The sequence below is a fragment of the Sorex fumeus genome, unplaced genomic scaffold, assembly GCF_029834395.1.
Source record: "Sorex fumeus unplaced genomic scaffold, SorFum_2.1 ptg000099l, whole genome shotgun sequence".
NCBI classification, from domain to species: Eukaryota; Metazoa; Chordata; class Mammalia; order Eulipotyphla; family Soricidae; genus Sorex; species Sorex fumeus.
The window spans coordinates 7,244,846-7,259,352 of record NW_026606156.1 but is presented as its reverse complement, the minus strand read 5'-3'; the positions used below and the strand labels follow the sequence as shown (position 1 = coordinate 7,259,352).

Sequence of the window (14,507 nt, the reverse complement as noted above, 5' to 3'; positions counted from 1 at the left end):
TTAGGGTAATATTTGCTTTGTAGAAACTGTTTAGGAGTGCTTCTGTTTTGTTGATTACCTGGGAGAGCCTGATATGGGTTGGCAGTAGGTCCTCTTTAAAGGTTTGGAATAACTCGCTAGGGAATCCACCCAGGCCTGGGCTTTTGCTTTTGGGTAGGCTTTTGATTACCATTTCAATTTCCTCAATAGTGATAGGTCTGTTCAGATATTTCAGATCATCTTGGGAGTTTATAGGACCTTCCTTCAGCCTTGAGAGTTACAGGACTCCAAGAGCCTATCCATTTCTTTTAAGTTCTCACCGTTAGTGGCATCAAGATTTTCAAAGTAATCTCTGATGATCCTTTGAATTTCTGAGGCATCTGTTGTGTGATTTTATTCCTGATTCAATTAGGGTTTTTTTTCTCTCTCATTCTTTGTAAGTATTGTTAGTGACTTATTACTCTTATTTACTCAAAGAAGCAGCTTTCTTTTTCCTTCCTCCTCCCTGCTGTCGGCCCCCTTTGTTAGTGATTTTCCAGTTTCTCAAGCTGTGATGTTATTTATGTGGGCCCTTTCTTCCTGATGTATTCTTGCATAGCTATGAATTTCCCTCTTAACACTGCTTTTGCTGTGTCCTACAAGTTCTGGGAGCTCATGTCCTCATTCTCATTTGTTTCCAGGAATCTTTTAGTTTTCTCTGTCTCACTGGTTGTTCAGTAGTGAGCTGTTTAATTTCCAGGTGTTTGAGCTGTTTCTCTGTTTCTATTTGTGGCTGACTTTTATTTTTGGAGCACTATGGTCTGAGAAGATAGTTGATATGACTTTTATGCTCTTGACTTTATGAAGTTTTGTGGCCTAGCATGTGGTTTTATCATGGAGAATGTCCCATGTGCACTGGAGAAGAATGTGCATTCTGCTTTTTGAGGATTAAAAGCCATGATAGAGTGGTGTTGAAATCTCCAACTATTGTGTAATCAATGTCTTTTTTTCAAGTCTATTAGTAGTTGTTTTGCTTGTTCCTTCATTAGGTGCATATATATTTAGAAGTATGAGTTCTTCTTGATGTACATATTCCTCTATCATTAAGAAAAAGCAGTCTCTGTCTCATAACATTTTTAGTCCTGAATTTGATGTTATCTGATATCATGATGGCCACACCAGACTTTTTGTGGGGGTTGTTTGTTTAAAACATTGTTTTCCAACCTTTGGCTTTGAGTCTGTCTGCCTTTACTATTCAAATGTGTTTCTTGTAAGCAGCAGCAGGTTAGATTCAACTTTCTAATCCATTCTGACACGCTGGGTCTCTTAACTAGAGCATTTAGGCCTTTGACATTGAGTGAGAAATGGAGATTTGTGACATCTTTCTATAGAATTTGGTATGCATATGAAATTTGTCTTGTTTCAGTTCTTCTTGTAGAGATGGTTTCAAATGTATAAAGTTTCTGAGCTGTTGTTTATCCATGATTTTGTGTACTGTCCTTCAAATCTGAATGAGAATCTAAATGGGTATTCCTGGTGAATTTCATTTTTTTTAACCCTCCCCCCCTTTTTATTGATTCACTGTGAGGTATAGTAACAAAGTTTTCATGTTTGAGCTTCGATCATAGAATCATCAAACACCCATCCCTTCACCAGTGCACATTTTCCAGCACCAAAATCCCCAGTATCCCTCTCGCCACCCTCCCAGTTCCACACCTACCCTGCCTGTGTGGCAGACAATGTCACAATACTCTCTTTCTCTACTTTGGTTGAAGTCAAGCTCTAACTATTTTCAGATGACACGATACTTAGCAGCAGCAGCACTGTCCTCCTGTTGTTCATCGATTTGCTCGAGTGGGCTCAGTAACGTCTCCATTGTGAGACTTGTTGCTACTGTGTTTGGCACATCGAATACGTCATGGGGAGCTTGCCAGGCTTTGCCGTGCGGGCGAGATACTCTCGGTAGCTTGCCGGGCTCTCTGAGAGGGGCGGAGGAGTTGAATTCGGGTCATCAGTCCTTCTTGGAGAGCCCAGCAAGCTAGCGAGAGTATCCTGCCCACATGGCAGAGCCTGGAAAGCTCCCTGTGGCATATTTGATATGCCAAAACAGTAACAACAAGTCTCACAATGGAGACATTACTGGTGCTCGCTCTACATTGGTTACCTTTGATATTTCGAGACCAGTTCCAACACCACTCATACCTGCTGAAAATGCTAAACAATGCGTTTTGTATTGCTTGTTATGGATACAATATAATGTTGCACGTGGCCACATGCTCTAGGAATTCTAAAATTTTAATAATTAGGGTCTGGAGAGATCGCTGCAGCAAGTTGCTTGGGTCTGAGATTCGTTTGTGTGTCTCTGGATCATGGCTGTGTGGAAGGTTAAGTAGTGGCCGTATATGGGCGTCATCTCAGAGACCCATCAGGGCAGGGGGAAGGAGAAGGGCCGAATTCTCCCCTGTCCCATGAGGCCAGGCGTGTGCCACAACCGCCACCCATACCTGGAGCTTTTTGTTGAGTTCTAGAAGATGACGGTCGCTGGGATTCCTGGAGGGCAGGCAGAGGGATGGCACCTGCCCCTGACTGGAGTGGGCCGGCGAAAGTGGCCTATTGCTAAGTCCAGAGCCATCTCTGCACCAAGTTGCTCGGGTCCGAGATTCGTTTGTGTGTCCTGTAAATCTTATCAATGTATATCTTATCTATGTAATTTCCTTCTTTGGTCTTGCTATTTTAAGTATTTCATCTCTATGGCGTTCTGATCATTCTGATTAGGATGTGTCCTGGAGTCTCCTTATTAGGGTCTCTTTTAGCGGGTACCCTGAGGGCTTCTCAGATCTGGGTGACTGCACTCTCCAGTTCTGGGAACTTCTCAGCAAGGATGTTTCTGATGGTTGTTTCTTCATAAGGGTTGTCTCCCTGTCCTTCCGGGACCCTGTTCCTCTTGAATTTATCCCAGAGTTCTCGTCTGCTGTTCATTTTGAGGGTGATTCCCCCCCCCCCCCCATCTTATGCTGTTCTCTGGTTGTTTTCCGTATATCATCTTGGAGCTCACTGATTTTCTTCTCAGCTACTGTTGCTCTGCTGAGGCCTTCCAGTGAGTTTTTCATTTCGCCTACCAAATTCCTGAGTTCTGTCCTTTCTGCTTGCGGTTTTCTCATTTTTACTCTCATATCCTCTTGTGTTTTACTGGCTGTCCGCTCCATTTCCTTGAACTCCTTAAATATCCTTGACATTTCCTCTCTGAAGTCCTTATCAGAGAGGTCCTGTAAACTGGTTGTCACTGTTGAGTCTTCAGGGCTACCATGACTAAGAGTGTCATGGTGTTAGGTCGGTGACTAAGAGTGTTGGGGTTCTGTGTTGTCTTCCCACTGACTTTTGCATTTGGGAGGTTTTTTTTTTTATGTTGTAACTGGAGTTGGAATGGTGGTATATCCTCTTGTGAGATAGGATGAAGTGAAGAATTGCATGGCTGCTACTGCGGCTGCATGCTTGGGGGCTCCTGACTGACCCGGAAGCAAAATGGCTCTGTTCTGAGTGCAGCTTCCTGCTGTGAATTTGCAGGCTCAGTTGTTTTATCCTTCGTTTTGTTCTGGTTTTTGGGTGATGCCGGAGGGTCCCAGGGCTCACTCCTGGCTCTGCACTCACTCCTGTCAGGGCTCTGGGGACAGTGTTTGGTGCTGTGGATCAAACCCGGGGTTGGCAGTGCACAAGGCAAGCACTCAGCCTGCCAGACTTCGGCTCCAACCTCACCAAGTCCTTCTCCTGTAAAGGAACCAGCCCACTGGCATGTGTGCCAGTGCCAGACACGACAGCTCACATCAGGAGCTCAGCACAGGCGATGCTGAGGAGGTGTGAGCAGGACTTAGATTCTCAGAAATGGCACCACATGCTGCTGAGCGTAAAGGGGAGAGAGGGAGAGAGAGTGGAGTGAAGAGAGAGAGAGCGAGCGCGCGAGAGAGAGCGCTGCAGACCGCAGACCTGGCCTCATGCTACCTGGTCATTGCTGATCTGCATCAGCATACATGAACTTTACTCTCATGACGGCATTTCTCACTAACCCTAATACACACCTCTCTCCGCTTACCATTTCCATGTTTTCATTCGTAACGTGGAGTTGCTGGGTCAGTTGTTGGAAGTTGGTCAGCTGGTCCTACAGAAGAAAGAGAAGGAAACTCATAATCTTATCTGCAACCATTAAAAAATTCGTTTGTTTGTTCTGGGGCCATACTTAGCGGTGTTCAGGACTTATTCCTGGTTCTGTGCTCAGGGACCACTCTTGGTGGTGTTCAGGGGACAGACCACATGGGATGCTGGGGGACTGAACTTGTCACATGCAAAGCAAATGCTGTGCCACCATGCTATCACTCTAGCTATGCCCCTTCCCTCTTTAATTTTAAACAGAATTAGTCTGAAATCATTGTCCACGTCTAGATGAAATCATTTGTATTTCTTCTCATTACTACTATGTGCTTGAGAGTTGAAGATGAAGTCTAAATAATTACAAAATTCAGTCAGGCGCCACTGTTGAAAGTAACATAGCTATTTATGCGTCATGTAGAACCATATTTCTAGAAATCCTATCAGACTTCGTCAAATACTGGAAAATCACATTCAAATGTACTGAACGCCTGAATGCCAACACGGCAGGGAGATAATGGCTCTGGCCCTTCTTTGAAATCCTCATGGATTCAGGAGGTGAGACAGTGCAGTGGGGAGGGCGCTTGCTCTGCATGCAGCAGGCTGGGACTTGATTCACAGCACCACAGGGGACCCCGAAGTATCCCCAGGAGAGACCTGGAGCAGAGCCAGGAATGCGCCCTGAGTATTCTAGGTTCTGGATAGCCTGATTCTGTTATGACTCTCTGGAACACTTGTGCGCCAGTGGCACAATGCTGAGAGGTCTGTACACTGTGACGCCCAGTCTACACTGACCCTTTAATGACCTGGTCAAGACATCTCTGACTGTCAAACATCTATTTACTGTTAAGACAAGTAAAACAGAGATTCTGGTATTCCATTCACAGCTGAGTTCCTCCAGAGTGCAATTTCTTACTGACAAGAAAACCATGACATGAATTTTTTTTGGGGGGGTCACACCCGGCGATACTCAGGGGTTACACCTGGTTTTGCACTCAGGAATTACTCCTGGCGGTGCTCAGGGGACCAGATGGGATGCTGGGAATCGAATCCGGATCGGCCGCATCCAAGGCAAACGCCCTACCTGCTGTGCTATCACTCCAGCCCCCCATGACATGCAATATTACCTCTCGCTTCTGACTTTCTGCAACGTGGATCTGGGTCTTGGTCATATATTCCTGGTAAAGTCTCTGCAGTCGCTCCAGTTCCTGTGAAGCAGTCTGCCAGAGTTCCACGGCCTGATTCTTCTCCTATGAAAAAAGACATTGGAGAACTCACTCAATTATCAGCAGGCTTATCAAATGAGTTCACCGAAAGTCACAAAATAGAGAAGTAAACATGGCAGTCTAGAATGCCTGTGGTGATATTGTTTTATGAATATTAAATTTAAGAATAAATCTAAAGAGTAAAATTCCTCTGAAAAATTTTTTATTCAGATTTCATAGGTAAGAATAAAAGCTCTGAATAATGAAAAATATGGATTAAATCACTCTCCTTGTCCAACAAGACAGTGTAAGCATTAGAAATTACTGAAGAAGAATACTTCTTGGCGACATATAAGACTTTTCTGTGATTGCAAAAGTAATAAATATTTTAGAAAGTTATGAAAATACAAAAGAAATACAGAAAGTATAAACTACCTGTACTTTTACCACCTGATAGTAGATCCTGCTAACATCTGTAATCTTCACTGATGTTGGACACAGTCATATTTATAACATGATTGGTATATATATATATTTTTTTTTCTTTTGCTTTTTGGGTCACACCTGGCGATGCACAGGGGTTACTCCTGGCTGCGCACTCAGGAATCACCCCTGGTGGTGCTCAGGGGACCATATGGGATGCTGGGAATCGAACCTGGGTTGGCTACGTTCAAGGCAAAGACCTTACCCACTGTGCTATTGCTCCAGCCCCATGACTGGTATATATTTTTTATTTTCAGTGGTGTCAGGGATTGAACTGGCACTTCACACATCCAAGGCAAGTACTCTACTGTTGCGGTCCATCCCTGGCCTACACACCTGAACTGGAGGAAGATCTTTGCATTTCTTTCCTTCAGCCACACTGGGAAGCACGTGGCATGCTACTTCCTCGCCCTGCTTCCTCCCTGCATTTCGTAAGAGAATTCTCTCACATCTTGGACCACTCTCCCAGTATGGAAATTCCCAGGGGTGCCACAGGTCCCAAGGTCAGGAGGACATTCCTATGAAGGCCTGGTTTGCCTTTCCCACTCTCACCCCCTGACGCACACAGGTTTCTGGTGTGACGAGTGATGACGTCACGTGGTGGAACCTACTCGTTGGCTATTTGCAACCCACAGGAACGCATGAAATATTAATTTTGATACCAGAAACACAAATTCATAGATCCAGATGAATGCAGGTTCTTAAAAACTAAGTTCATTTAGGCTATGGTTCTTTAAAATACACCACTCACTTGATTGGCTACTTGTAACTGTTCCTGGAGATTTCTCACTGTCTCGTCGTCGGCATATATGTCACTCCCCACCTCCTCGTCAAACGGCAGAGCCTCCAGCTGCTTCTTAACAGCATCCTTTAACTCACTGTGCAACCTTTGGAATTAACATAATAATCATTCAAATTTACTTCAGTAATAGAAACTACGGTTTAAGGTTCAATTAAGTAAACATCAGGGCCCAAAGACATTTTCAGTAGTCCTTGAACATGGAAGAGTTTCATCACCATTACATACTACACTGAAAGAAGAAATCAGGGTTACCTAATGTTAGGCGATTGCTAGACAGCACTCTTTAGCCTAGCATGGGTGTGAACTTTCTCTGTGATGGTTCGGCTGGGGCACATGCTTTGAGTACAGGAGACATGAGTTCAGTCCCTGACAGCACACAGCGTCCGGGGAGCTGAGATGCTGAGACTCTGCCGTGGAACTGTGGCCGAGCTCCCAGGCGCTCTCTCGCGCTCGCTCTCTCTCTCTCTCTCTCTCTCTCTCTCTCTCCCTCTCTCTCTTTCTGTGGCACTGTGGCCTAGCTCCGGAGCCCTCTCTCTCTCTCTCTCTCTCTTTCTACCTCTCTCTCTCTCCCCCACCCCACCTCCCATGGCACTGTGACCGAGACCCCAGGCCCTCTCTGGCTGGCAGGGAGCAGCTTCAGTGCAGGTTCAGCCCCTGGGTCCCTCTTTCCTCTTGATGTTCTAGAACTGATTCCAATTTGTTTAGGCAGATTTGGGTTCTGTCAATTTTTTTTTTTTAAGACTGTCTAGTTTTTAATCCCAATTTTTCCCTGTCAGATTACCTCAGGTGCCGACACTGGAAACACTCCGGTTTGACAAGTGGCTGGTTTTAACCACCTTTTCATTTTAGATTTCAGTTCCTTTCTATGCCAGGTGCCACTGACAGTGCAGCTAAAGAAGCTGTGTCATTTCTGGCCTGACATGTCTGAGTCCGGGCAGTGGGCGTGCCTGCTGTCCCCGCCTGTCTGAATGGTCACGGGTCCTGGTAGTGCCCTGTGTGGTTCCTGGAGAGCCGCCCAAACTCCTGCTCTCCGGGCCCCTCTGACCTGGCTGATTTCAGAACACCGGTCGCGCAGACCTCTCCACTGGCTGCCTCTCTCCGCTATCCTCAGCTCATCTCTTTCTTGTAGCTCAAACTCCAGAAAGCTTACAGCATGAGCCGCAATGAAAGTCGAAGTGACATTTACGCAGCAGGAACTGAGAATCACAGGTAAGATTTAAAATGACCTTTCACAGCATGGCTGACTAGATACAAGATCATGTGTGAACATAAACATTTTCCTCATTTTCACTCGAGCACTTGTCATCTAAGGCCCCAAGTAGCTGATCTGCTCGTCCCAATCACAAGAGAAAAGAACCAGGCCTCAGAATTAGTAGTCAGGACAGAACAAATTAGGAAACGTCAGGATTAGAAAATGTCAGGTTGGCCTGCCAGCAGGGGTCTGCTGAGAGGACGGACACTCAGGCCACCGATGCTTGACCACACACACTCAGAACACACACACTCAGGCCACAGACACTCAGACCACAGACATTCAGACCACAGACACTCAGAACACAGACACTCAGAACACACACACTCAGACCAGACACACTTAGAACACAGACACTCAGACCATACACACACAGACCACACACACTCAGAACATAGACACTCAGATCACACACACTCAGACCATACACACTCAGAACACAGATACTTAGAACACAGACGCTAAGACTACACACACTCAGAACACAGACACTCAGACAACAGACACTCAGAACACACACAACCAGAACACAGACACTCAGACCACAGACATTCAGACCACACACACTCAGAACACAAACACTCAGACCACACACACTCAGAACACGGACACTCAGACTACACACACTCCGGCCACACACACTCAGACCTACAGACAAGAGCCCGCAAGAGAAAGAGGAGCCCATGGCAAAGGCCCTACCTTTCATTCTCCTTGATGACACTTTCAAGCTGTACTTTCATTTTCCCCAGCTCTTCCTGGAAGAATAAATATGGTTGCCGCATCATTTTTCTGACAATTAGATCTATATGAGATCGTTCACTTATATGCAAGAAATCAGATTCTACAAGACTTGTTAATAATTATTCTTTCCTTCTAACACGTCATATGAAATATGGATATTTTATGATACACAGAGCACAATAAAACATTTATTTTTAAGATCATAAAAAATGTTGCAGGATACATTGAGAATACTTTATAAATGTAATTCCTATGATTTATAGATAGTTATAGAAAAACAAATAAAAGGTATTCCTCAGGAAATACCAGATGATCCCTCTCCTTAAGTGTCTCTCTTAATTCACTTTAGCTTAAGTGAAGCCCCTATGAGTGTTTGCATTACAAGAAGTACACCATTAATGCAGAAAAGACTTTATTTTAGCAGTAATTTATTCACTATACCTGAATCACCTCCTTTATTATTAAACTATCACCCACCTGGCTGCCACAGTGAGCCAAGATGGCCACTAACATAAACTGTCACAGGAAAGAAGCTTCTAGAAAAACCACCAGACTGAAGAAGCGTAGAATACAGACCACAGAGGGAAGGAGATGAAGGTACAATGAATTCTCTCTCAGAAGATAAACTGCACAATTTTTATAGGGAAGAAGGAGCCTTTCGAGGAGGAGGAAGCAGGAGCAAAAGAGGGGAAGGAAGTGGTGAGGGTGCCAGCAGGAGCGCGGGCAGAGTGAGGGGCGTGAAGGGCAGGAGGCCGCAGGATGTGCCCGGGAACCGGGACTGGGCAAGCCCACTTTTCGTCCTGGTGCGGTCAGGCCCGGGGAGAAGCTGGCAAAGGCCGTGGCGTGGGCGACGTTCCAGGCCCTTGTGGGAGGATGCAGGAAGCCGTGGACTCTGACTCCAGCTGGACACGGGGGCAGCTTCCCGGGGTCCTGCCGTCCCTGAGGTCAAGCGAGGAGCAAACAGTCCTCCAGGCACAGGGAGAGACTCGGTGGTCAGAGTGATAGTATAGCGGGGAGGGCGTTTGCCTTGCACACGGCTAACTGGGATTCTATTCCCAGCATCCCATATGGTCCCCCGAGCACAGCCAGGAGTAATCCCTGAGTATTGCCAGGTGTGACTCAAAAAGCCAAAATACAAATAACAATCAAACAAAACCAACTGCTCACTGCATTTCCCCAGCAAATTACATGTGACAATTAAAAAAAAAGTTGCAAAAATGCCAACCATTAAATATCTATCACAATGGATGATTAAGGAGATACCTGAATCAGATAAATCATAACAAGTTTAATTTCAAGATAACTATTCCATTTTATATCAAACCTCATAGCAATTCTGAGAGAAAGAATTCGGTAGAAACTCTACTTTCCCTAAACCGAAAAAGGAAGCAAAATGCCCTTTGTGCAAAGGAGAGCTTTCTGTTGTTCTCTGTCAATTGACAAGTTAAAAGACGTTATCACCGCTGTTGCAAATGACCACAGGCTTTAAACGAGTACACCTAGGAGTACTCTAGGAAACGGTGTATTACCAAATCAAAACAGCAGTGAAAAGAAATGCTTGTCTTTGAAATGTGGGTTGACAGAAGTGCTCATGGTCCTCCCGTTGTTCATTGATTTGCTCGAGCGGGCCCAGTAACATCTCCATTGGAGACTTTGTTGTTACTGTGTCTGGCATATCGAATACTCTCGGTAGTTTGCCGGGCTCTCCGAGAGGGGCGGAGGAGTCGAACTTGGGTCGGTCATGTTGGCTGCGTGCAAGGCAGACGCCCTACCCGCTGTGCTATCGCTCCAGCCCCTCTTATTAGAGAATTAACCTCGGAAATGAGAGCATGAGAAACTCCCAATGCAATGAAGAGCCAAACTTTAGTTCCAGAAGATGGAAGGCATCCTTCCTTTGGTCAAGAGACACAGCACTCACCGATCAGTGAATAGGAGACCACTAAGCAGCTACCTCCATCATCTCCTCCAACTCTGCCTGGCACGTATTTGAGCAGCAAAAACTGAGCGCTGACTCAGGTGGAGGAAGGTTTGGGTAGGGGAGGGAGGCCTTTTTCTGCTGTGAAGGATGAGGAGAGAGGGAGAGATGGTTTCTCTTTCCCACCCCACGTGGAGGGGAGCGGCCAGGGGGCCGTCTCCACAAGTCCTTCCCTGACGCCCCTCAGTCTTCCTTCACTTGTTGCCCCGACACTACTGCACAGACACCCACTTTTCTGCCAACTCCCACACTCCGGAAACCTCAGGCCGAGCGGTTTCAGAAGAACCACTACAGCTCAAGTCCAGGGCAGACCAACGGCATCTAGAACCCAACAGACACACTATTGGAAGTTAGAGGGGAAACCTGCTGACGTCGAATAAACACAATAAAAACCTTCTAAAAGGACGTGAGATGGTCTGGGATTTTTCCAGGGGAAAATAGGATGTAAACAAACAATAATTAAGAGATGGCTCTGCCAGACAGAAGAGCAAGGACAGACGAGACAAAAGAGCTAAAATAGCTCACACAAACACACACACACACACACACCCCGACCAAGAACTGAATGGCTACAGCTAAATATATAACTCACTTTTTCTTTTTCTATTAATAAAAATATGATGACGGCTTTGGAAATTATGATTTTATACCTGGTGATACTGCAGCTGCATAGTTAGCTCTCGTTGATAGTTTTCATATTCAGCAACAAGAGGAGCAAAACTAAGAGAAAAAAGAAAACCACAATAAAAACCGGGCGCATCTTACAGCACACAGGACCAGAGAAAAAAGGCCGCTGAGAGGCTCCAGAGCTCCCGGTCCCAAACAGAGCCGAGATCACCGGGAAGTCCCAGATGGGGTAGGTGCCACATTCACCTTCTCCAGATGGAACCCCGGTGACCATGAGCCCCTACAAGCATAGCTCGGGCATGCAGGAACCAGGACTTTTATGCGGCCACGCGACATCTCCTTATATACAAAGTGATCAATGGAAAGTAAATTATCCAACGTTTCTCCCTGAAAATCAGGCTTAACTCTTATACAAACCACAACACCCAATAGGAGAGAGAGAACAAAAGGGAATGCCCTGCCACAGAGGCAGGGTGGGATGGGGGAGATGGGGGGGTGGGAGGGATACTGGGATCCGTGTTGGTGGGAAATGGGCACTGGTGGAGGGATGGGTATTCAAAATAAAAAAATAAATAAAAATTTTAAAAAAAATTGGGCGCATTCTGTTTAACAGACACTGTCACTGCCACCATCCTCCCGCTGTTCACTGATTTGCTCCAGTGGGCCCAGTAACGTCTCCATTTTGAGACTTGTTGTTACGGTGCTTGGCACATACTGAATACGTCACGGGGAGTTTGCCAGACACGAAGGGAAACAAATTGCACAGCAGCCTGAAGGTTGTGTTGGCCCGAGGAATCAGCATTCCCTTCTCCAAAACCAAGTGTTCGCAGCCTCAGCGCGGGGATAGCCTGGCCTGTGGGGTCTATGTTGTGGGTGGGCCTGTGCCTCATGGGATGAGGGGGATGTCTGGGCATGTCCACTGCACACTGGCAGCCCTGAGGCCGCCGTGGAGACAGGCAAAGTCTTTCCAGACACAGTGCAATAACGAGGACGATTCCTCCAGACAGAGAACACCTATGCACACGGGGCCACGAACAGGCAGACTTTAACAATAATTACGAAAATACTATTTTCCAGCGATCCCCTCACCTCTGGTCAGTCATTGAGATTTCTAACGTGTCAGCTCCATCACCTTTGAAGACCGCTTTCTGGAACAGAAACATTGCATCTTAAAATGTTCTTTCCCATCATTCTAGCCAAAACAGGCAGCAGTTTAAAATTAAATGCAACTACACATTTTATAAACACACACAAGTCTATAATGTCATTTATAAAAGAAAAACTTAGCATCTCAATTGGTGTTAAAAGTGAGTCTGGTAAATTCTAACACACATCACTGTCACTGTTCTCCTGTTGTTCACTGGTTTTCTCAAGCGGGCCCAGTAATGTCTCTGTTGTAAGACTTGTTGTTACTGTGTTTGGTATATCAAATACATCACGGGTAGTTTGACAGGCTTTGCCGTGCGGGTGAGACACTCTCAGTAGCTTGCTGGGCTCTCTGAGAGGGGCGGAGGAATCGAACCCGTTTCAGCCAGGCTGGCTGTGCGCAAGGCAAACGCCCTACCGCTGTGCTATCTCTCCAGCCCTCTAACACATATATTAAGGTAAGGTAAAAAGGTAAAGGCCCTCCCGTTGATCGTCGATTTGCTCGAGCGGGCCCAGTAACGTCTCCATTGGAGACTTTGTTGTTACTGTGTCTGGCATATCGAATACTCTCGGTAGCTTGCCGGGCTCTCCGAGAGGGGCGGAGGAATCGAACTCGGGTCGGCCATGTTGGCCGCTTGTAAGGCGAACGCCCTACCGCTGTGCTATCGCTCCAGCCCTAACACACATATTAATTATCAAATTTTATAAAAAATTTTTTTCTTGGGGGGCAAACCTGGCAGTTCTCAGGGCTTATTCCTGGCTCTGTGCTCAGGAAACACTGCTGGTGGGCTTGGGGGGCTATGTGGGGTGCTGGGGATCAAACCCGGGTCGGCTGCACGCAAGGCAAATGCTCTAACCTCTGGACTAGCACTCTGCCCCCCTTGTCAAACTTCCTTATTGTTTCTAAGATTTCTGGCTAAGAAATAATAAGTACTGTCTTCAGAAAAAACATCTTTTGTTTCAGGCACTGTAGTTTATAATACTGTTAAAGGTATGGTTTCTTGCATTAAACAATCCAGCTCTACAACCAACAATTTGATAAAGAATATACCTATAGAAGTCTACGCCAACTATATTCTTTTTTTCTCCCCCACACCTGGAGGTACTCAGGATTTACTAGTGGCTCTGAGCTCAGGAATCACTCCTGGGGAGCTCAGGGGAACACATGCAGGGCCCGTCGCATGCAAGGTGAGCCCCTACCTGCCGTACTATGGCTCCAGGCCCCCGACTCTCTTCTTTATGATGGGACATTAGAAAACACCTAAAGTACTGCTTCAAATTCTGTAACAGTACAAGATTCTCACCAACACAGCCACACTTGAATGTGTATTAGAATTTCTAGTCAATGCGACTTGTTCAGGGAAAGTGGGTGGGTAGAAATGGTATTAGGTTAAAAAACAATCCGATCATTTACCTAGAAAAGTCTACACATAATCTAGCAAATATAAGGCCAGATATGTCCCATAACTTAAGAGACAGCTTTCCTAAATAACCCACAATAAGAAGAAAATGCTCAGATCCCATAATAATAAAAGGCAGAACCCATACGCAAAAGAAACACAAACTGTTGCAATCACTTCACTGAAAATGAGCTGAAGGTCAGAAAACACGCTTGCTCAGTCAGGACAGAGGCCAGAGGCCCGGGGGGGGGGGGGGGGGGGCAGCAGTACTAGAGCCCCGGGGTTGGGCGGGCAGTACTAGAGGCCCAGGAGCGGGCTGCCTCCTCTGCTCTGTGGGCCAGCCGGCAGACTCTCTCCGACGCAGCTTCCGGGAGAACCCTCCCCATGCTCTCCCCTGTCCCTGTCCATCCTCCAGCCGTCTAGCACCAGGGAGCAGCACTGTCCACTCCGGGGATTTATAGGAGGGGGATCATAAAGGACCTTTGCTATAAATGGCTGGTTTGTGGGATTCATTCTCGTGATTTTGGGTTCGTTTCTTCTGTCTTTGCGAGCATGCTGCATGTTCAGAAGCCTTCTGCTGCCACGTGGACGTTTTCTCAGTCTTTGGCTCTTGCGAACAGCGCTGTTCTTTCTGCAGAATGCACCCTGGGGAGAAGACCGCTGACTCCCGGGCTGCACTCAGTTTGAACAGGGACTGGGCCATCTTCTAAAGAGATTGTGCCCGTTTACGCGTCCACAGGCAGGACAAATGCTGCTGGCGTCCTGCCAACCCTGGAAT

The 14,507-nt window shown here is 46.4% G+C and overlaps 1 protein-coding gene across 1 annotated transcript in view; it reads right to left on the bottom strand.

Moving 5' to 3' along the window:
- Positions 1–14,507, bottom strand: part of SCLT1 (sodium channel and clathrin linker 1) — a 51,666-nt gene that overhangs the window by 25,721 nt on the left and 11,438 nt on the right. The window contains exons 7-12 of the mRNA XM_056134521.1: positions 12,273–12,331; positions 11,207–11,276; positions 8,540–8,595; positions 6,538–6,673; positions 5,226–5,348; positions 4,046–4,111 (exon numbers count right to left, since the gene is read on the bottom strand). Coding sequence (XP_055990496.1) covers positions 4,046–4,111; positions 5,226–5,348; positions 6,538–6,673; positions 8,540–8,595; positions 11,207–11,276; positions 12,273–12,331 — 510 coding nt within the window. The remainder of the gene's footprint in view (positions 1–4,045; positions 4,112–5,225; positions 5,349–6,537; positions 6,674–8,539; positions 8,596–11,206; positions 11,277–12,272; positions 12,332–14,507) is intronic.